Source organism: Micromesistius poutassou, assembly GCF_964030765.1.
Source record: "Micromesistius poutassou genome assembly, chromosome: 7".
Lineage (NCBI taxonomy): Eukaryota > Metazoa > Chordata > Actinopteri > Gadiformes > Gadidae > Micromesistius > Micromesistius poutassou.
In genome coordinates this window covers 13,946,538-13,954,037 of record NC_140277.1, presented here as the reverse complement: position 1 = coordinate 13,954,037, position 7,500 = coordinate 13,946,538, and the positions used below count along the sequence as shown (strand labels likewise).

General features: G+C 46.8%; 1 protein-coding gene across 1 annotated transcript in view; it reads right to left on the bottom strand.

Moving 5' to 3' along the window:
* atrnl1a (attractin-like 1a) overlaps nucleotides 1–7,500 on the bottom strand; it is a gene marked incomplete at its 5' end in the record, with an annotated part of 199,533 nt that overhangs the window by 33,052 nt on the left and 158,981 nt on the right. The window contains 1 exon segment of the mRNA XM_084470861.1: nucleotides 5,136–5,231. Within this exon segment, the coding sequence (XP_084326987.1) occupies nucleotides 5,136–5,231 (96 nt within the window).

Here is a 7,500-nt window from a genome sequence, read left to right as displayed (position 1 = left end):
TCTCCGCTAAGTAACCATGGCAATTTATCCGACCAAACTAACCTGGTCAGGAGCAGGTTAACTGTCAGGCTAACTTGAGCGGTGTTTCAGAGAAATCCATCTGTCAGCAACAATTGTACCATCAGAAGGTTCCGCCAAGCCCAGTCCTCACAATTTTGTCATAAATGTACATATGAAGTACAAACAGTGTATATTTTCACTAGGGGTCTAAGATTAAATGATGCAAATTAAATAATTCAATGAATTGCTATCTATTGTTACTGTGGCTATTTTTTCAACACATTTTTACACAAATCTATGTATTATCGCGTAATCAGCAATCAGCGGCTGGGTGAATTGCCTAGCACTTGCCCTGTGATACGCGCGACCCGAGTTCGCATCCACAGTATTTCATAGTATTCTTGGCGTTGGCTTCATTTTGTAATTCCCTTTATTAATTTTATTAATTCCCTAATTAAGAATATTCAAAGAAATGGAAAATAAATGGCATGAAAAGTTCTTTGATTTCTCTAGTAATCCCTCCTATATTACTAATTACGTGGGGATTGAACTCGAGACTATCTTCCTGCTTTCAAAGCCATGGTCAATATTCAATTAAAATATGCTACTCTTAATACTACTTATGCATTCAACATATCGCCAATCGCCATTGCCAGGCAGCCTCCCTGTTTCTATTAATGGTTACGGTGTTCCCTTTTTGAGTTATTATATGCTTGTACTCCTCATAGACCTCCACAAGCAGCTTCTGTTCGCCGCTGGAAAAGATCCCGCTCGGTCCTTTTCGGACATTTGATCCATGATTCGACATTCACAGTTATGGGCTGGTTACATATCTCGTGAACGCGCGTAATCCAGGATAATGTTAGCCTGGCTTGAACTAACCTGAGCAAGGCGTGCCTGAACTGTGTTGATGGAACGGCTTAAGCCTCAAGTGGAAGTTGGCTCTAGTTCTAACAGGGATTAATCAACTAAGCGCCGCTTTCGTTAGCGACTTTGATGGAATACCCCTCTTGTCTGTCTGTCTGTCTGTCTGTGTATGTGTGTGTGTGTGCGTGCCTGTGTTTACGGGGGGGGGGGGGGCGGGGGGCAGTGCATGTGTCTGTTTGTTAGCTAAGGGAAATGTGGATAAAATCACGGGTGACTGTAATGACAAATGAACTGTTTCAGAGTAAATGTAATTATCCATGACAAAGGTTAATGACCCTGTGTGTGTAGTGTACACACTGTGTTGGTGTCTAGTGTGAACTAGACACAGACACAAACACCGAGCGGAGGACTGCGTCCATCAGGGGGGCGTCGGGGGGGGGGGGGGGGGCCTTATGGCCGGCGCTTTATGGGGGGGGGGGGGCTGTGGAGACGTCTATTTACGCCTATGACTCTTCCCTTGCTTGTCGCAGCGTTGCCGTGACGTATCGCCAGGGCCGACGGAGATGAAGACGGAGCGAGGGGGCGGGGGGGGGGGGGGGGGGGGGGGGGGAGGGGGGGGGCTGAGGTGTCGGTGGAGTGGGGGAGAGATAAAGGCTTTCGTTTGGAATGGAGTGCCCCTCTGAACACCAACAAGTGTTTTGTTTATTCATTCACAGTTTCATTTACTGTATGTCTTGGTGAGTATGTCTTGGTTAGACGGTATTTTGTGTTTCATTTCACTCCAGAGATTCGCCTTCGTCAAGGGAGAGAGTGTGGGTGTGTGTGAGTCTGCGTGCGCGCGTGTGTGCGTGCGCGCGTGTGTGTGCGTGCGCGCGTGTGTGTGCGTGCGCGCGTGTGTGTGTGCGTGCGTGCGAGTCACGATATCGATAAGATCTTCTCGGCCCGAATTCGGAAAGAAATGATGAAAAATGAAAAAAGGAAATGATAAAAAATAAAAAGGATAAAGCCGGAGATTGCCGGGTCTGCCGTGGCTGTGTGGCAGTGAGTGCACAGCGCGGGCATGGGCGTCAGCTTGAGTCAGCGTGAGTCAGCCCAGCGAGCGCCACCACTGCCGCGCGGTGGGACGGCCGCGCAGAGCAGCTGATTGGGAGAACGTCAGAGCGGCAGAGCTGTTCCACCGCCAAACGGCCGCTCAGCTGAAGCCCCCCGACTACCTCGTCCACCAAAAGGAACACGAGACCACCAGGACACCGTTCTCAAAGCTCGAGACCAAGAGTCGTGCTACGGGGGAGGACATTCTTTGACAATGAAATGATCAGAAGCAACCACAACCGGCTATTGGTTACCTCATATACACACACGCAAGCAACCGTCTCTGTATCATAAACACGAGCTTAGCCTCCCCATCTGTCACATTGAGTCAACGAATGTCACCAGCACCGACGTCATTCAAACTCCCATCACACTCCCTCCCAAACTCCTCGCAGTAACAACTTCGTGTCCACTTCAGGACAGGCGTCTGGCACCTCCCCACATGGACCGTGGTGTCTGTGTGATGCCAGGTGGCCCGCTCTGAGCACTCTCCGTCTAAACAGGCCATCCAACCCGCCGGCCGTGACTCAATTCTCTTTTTTATTTATTATTTCTTTCCCTGATCCCCGCAAACAAATATGGCGTGGAAGACATGAAAAACACTTTGTGTTGTTGTTGTTTTGTTTGTTGGCCTTTGTTGTCTTTACCCCGCCCTCGGTCGTTATGTAATGATGCTAAGTGGCGTGCGTGGCTAGCAGACAGGTGTGGAGTGATTGACCTCGAGATAGAAGATAGCGTTCTGCCCGATTGTGTTTGACCTTCGGCAAAAATATCCAAACTCTGCATATATGTGTGCACCTGTGTGTGTGAATATGTGGGCACATGTATATGTGTGTGTGTGTGTGTGTATGTGTGGATGTTTGTGTGTGTGTGTGTGTGTATGTGTGGATTTTTGTGTGTGTGTGTGCGTGCGTGCGTGCGTGCGTGCTTGTGTGTGTCTGTGTGTGTGTGTGTGCGTATGTGTGTGTGCGTGCGTGCGTGTGTGTGTCTGTGTGCGTATGTATGTGAGTGTGTGTGTGTGTGTCTGTGTGTGTGTGTGTGCGTATGTACGTACAGTATGTATGTATGTGAGTGTGTGTGTGTGTGTGTGTGTATATATGGGGGGGGGGAAAGAGAAAAAAGCAAAGTGCAGAATGATCTGAGAGTAATGAACAGTCGGGTGCAGACGTCCGCGGGCTCCATGGTCTTCTACCGCTTCAGCTCGGACCAGAGTGTGGAAGGGGGGCTGGGGGCTACCCTCACCGGGTAGCTGCCCACCACCTGGGTGGATGTACGGATGAGCGGTGTGTGCACTCACGCTAGGCTTTCAACTCAGGCATGGAAAAAGGCAGCCTTTCTTCTTCAGGGGGGGTGTGTGTTAATTACCCATGGGGAATAAAGAGCGCAAAGCTATCTCTCGCGCGTGTCTAAATTTGGTGCTCACCGCGGCCTAGGGTTATTAACAGAGCGGAGTTCAGAAAACAGACTCTCTACCAGCATGGGCCAGTGCATGATCAATCATGATCAATCATGATCAATCATGATCAATCATTCACGAGAGCAAAAGATGCTCTGTTGTTTCATGAGAATCAACGCTCAGAGGAGCAGGTGGTCTCGCAGCAGGCTGCCGTGTCCTTCAGGGGGACACCGAACCCCTGACACGCTGGTCGCACCCCACACACGCTCACACCCCCACACACTCCCCCTCACACGCTGTGTGTGTGTGTGTGTGTGTGTGTGCGCGTGAGGGGCGGACACTTGTTTACAGTGCAACACTCGCAAGCAGCCCGCGCTTACTCGCATGTGTACCTCGATGGGCGAGGTGATTGTTATTGAATGTAGGCCCCTGTTATCTCTTATCCCTCTATCCTCGCTGTGTGACACGGAGAACCGCCCACCGACATCTGTTACGCCGCGCTCCCCCCGTCGCTTCAATCAGCCAGCTTCACACAGAGCAAACTGCATTTCCCATAATACCGCGCTGTGATCCAATTATCCGCATGTTGAGTAAACATAAATGAACGATAGCGTTGCCTTTGCACAGATCTGTCGCGGAAGCGATTAATTCAAGAGTGAGTGAGTGAGTGAGTGAGTGAGTGAGTGAGTGAGTGAGTGAGTGAGTGAGTGAGTGAGTGAGTGAGTGAGTGAGTGAGTGAGCGAGTGAGTGCGCGTGCGTGCGTGCATAGGGGTATTTCATTATTTTTCCAGATTTCGCAATCTGGAAAAATAATGACCAAACCTGATGGACACACAAGAAGAAGATGATTGTAAGTGTAGTACACGTCTACTCATTCCTAATTATTATGTTTTGTTCAGCTTTAAGGTATGACCAAAACAAAACATTCCCCTGTAGCAGCAAAGACTGCTATCCTCCACCAAACAAACTACAATCTACAAATCTACAATCTAAAAAAAAATTATATCAGCTCAAAAACACAGCCTCTTCTGTTATAGCTCACTTATCTCACTTTCATAACATGTATTATATAGTCTGTCCTGCAAATACAATGCCTGTGTTGACCTGCCTATCACATCCCATTTAAGCAGGGAAATATGTCATCTATTTACAAATCAAGTTAAAAGTAATGGTATAAGAGGTAAAAAGAGAGCAGCATAATCCTGACTGCAGAGCCACATGAGTAGACTGGAACTGTCTGGAAAAGGCATCTCTTAGACTGCTAAGTGTCGCATATTCAGACACCCACACTCTCATTTAGATGCATATGCTTCCAAAACACAAATATAAACAAGAAAACAGAGCAGTAAAAAGGCAGCAGTCAAAACATGCAGCGAGCCAACACTGTGTCTGTGTGTGTGTGTGTGTGTGTGTGTGTGTGTGTGTGTGTGTGTGTGTGAGAGGAAGTGTAGGTGATGACTCACAGGTGTGCCACAGATTTAGCAGGAATGTGAATATAGTATGATCGCAAGGTAGTGAAGCGTGTGTATGCGCTTGTTTGTGCGTGTGTGTGTGCTTGTGTGATTTTGTGTGTGTTTGCGTGTGTGTGTGTGTGTGTGTGTGTGTGTGTCTGTGTCTTTGTGTGTGTGTGTGTGAGTGCGCGCGCGCGTGTGTGTGTGTGTGTGTGTGTGTGTGTGTGTGTGCGTGTGTGCGTGTGTGTGTGTGTCTGTGTGTCTGTGTGTCTGTGTCTTTGTGTGTGTGTGTGTGTGTGTGTGTGTGTGTGTGTCCTTCTCTCACTGACCTGCAGGAGCTCGTCCTGATCCCCGCCTACTTCCATGGACATGGAGACGGAGGCGAAGGGGCGACTGGCCATCTGCTGCCGCTCTCTCATTAGCTGCTGTGGAGACAGAGAGCGAGGTAAATACATACATCCATACGGAACATAAGGAGCCACTGCAGCAGAGAAAACACAAAGAACTACAAAAATAATTCAACAACTGATATTATCTGCCGGCGTACGTATGTATGTAAGCATAAACATATACAGCCTTTGTATATTTATTTCGCTTTTAGCAGAAAGGAAAACCACATTTCAATAAGACTGCTGCGTGGAACACAATGAACATGAATGTGTGGGGGAAAAATGCAATCGCTGCATTGATAAAACAAGAACGTTCAAAAATAAATAAACTGAATGAAATCAGTTTCAACGGATAAGATCTAACTTATTTTTACTCAAATAAACAAAACATTGGGCCTCTGTCCAGTCAGTGTCCAATGCAGTACCATGCCTATTGCTTGCTGCAACTACCGGCCACATTCAGAGAATTGCGTTGCCGCAATGGGGACTCGCAAGGAACGTACACTTGAATAGATTTGCAGTACAGTACAAAAAGACAGCTTTAAGCCTGTGAACACACACACATGGGCTCCCACCACATCTTAAGCCAATGAACCTAACTAGAAGATGTCACTCAAAATATACAGCATATCGCAAGAAATACTCCATTTGCTCTAAACTTGGTGGGAATGGCAATATGTTGTACTTTATAGGAACTCAGTTCGCTGCCGAGTAGTTGGACTGTGATACACTGGGAGTTGGGAGACTATTCATCGTGATTTTATAAACTTTTGGGATTAAGTTAATCGGATACTACAGATCCGTGGATTTTGAGAAGCAGTAGCAAAGTCCTTATGTGAGTAGGACACAAAGATTTAATAGCTTTTGGAGGTGAGTGGAGAGTGCGTAGGCCTACACTTAATTTTAGATTGGGCTATGTTTGACCCTAATAGTCAGCAGACTAAGCTTTAAGTAGAAAAAACAGAGCCGCTATCAAAATCATCTACCATCATTAAGTACCCTCAGGTCGATCGAGTACAAAATAGATTAAGCTCTACCTATTATAACAGGCTGGATGCTAGCCAATAGACTGCAATTACAGTTACTTTCATTTCACTCATCCAGAATTGAGGGCGTGTTTTTCCTTTGCATAACGCTACTGCTGCGGTGACATTTCAAATAAACATTTCACAATGTACAAACAACCATTATAATAAACACAGAATAAGACCTCGACTGTTGGCCGGGCTCTCTCTACAAAGCCCTTACTGCTCATATTGTACTCTTTCAAATACAACCTTTATTTTTTATTTTTTACATCACATGGAAGCAGTGTACAGGAGCACGGTGGTACAGCACTACTATTACTACTACTACTATTATTATTATTATTATTATTATTTTTGAGAACCCTGGTGAGTTTCTGATAATCTGCTAATGCAAATTAGGTTGTTTCCTCTATTTGATAAGACTATTGACGCCTCATTTGGGGAAAGATAGAAACAGAACGAACTCTGGAACCCAAATAGAGATGAATAGCAAACTGATATATGGGTCGGGAGCTCAACATGGTCCCGTTATTATAGGCCCTAGATGAGGAGGACTGATCCCATCCATCTGTCCCTGTAAGGACGGATCCCTCCTCTGGGTTACTGATCAGTGTGTTCCCCCTGGGTGTGGGGGAGGTTCTCCTGTGCCCTGTGGGAGGGCTGAGGGTTCTGGGTTGCCATATAATGTGGGGCTGGGAAAACTCTTTGAGACTGTAACTGTGATTAAGGGCTGTGGAAATGAAACGCAGTGGACTGGAGCCTTGAGAGCTGAAGACTGAAGAGAGAAAGGGCTGATGGATGGGAGACAGAGGGGTGTGCTGTGGTGGGAAAGAGAGGAGACATAGAAAGGAGAAATCAAGCAAGGGACGATATGGGCATTATCTTAAAATCATTCTATCTACTAATAGATGTCGTGGAGGTCAACGTGTGATCGATAGGAAGAAGTGACAAACAGCAAAAAACGGTACCGGTCCCAACCGGTCTCAACTGGCATAATGGTGAATTTGTGCTCTGCCTTTGGATGCATTGGAACAAGAGACCGGTAAAGACAGGCCGTGTCATTTTTATCGTTAACGTTGGCCTTCTCTTGCTACTGTGTCATCGGGAGGAGAGTTTACACGGTGACGATTGTGAACTTTTGATATTGCTTTAGGTCCATTTACGAGAACCGTCCACTGCTACAAGCGGAGTGTTTATGATCTCCCCCATCCGGCCTGTTGATGGAATCTCCCGAATGAACCTCAATATTGATCTCAGAAGTGTGAGTGTTGGCCAAT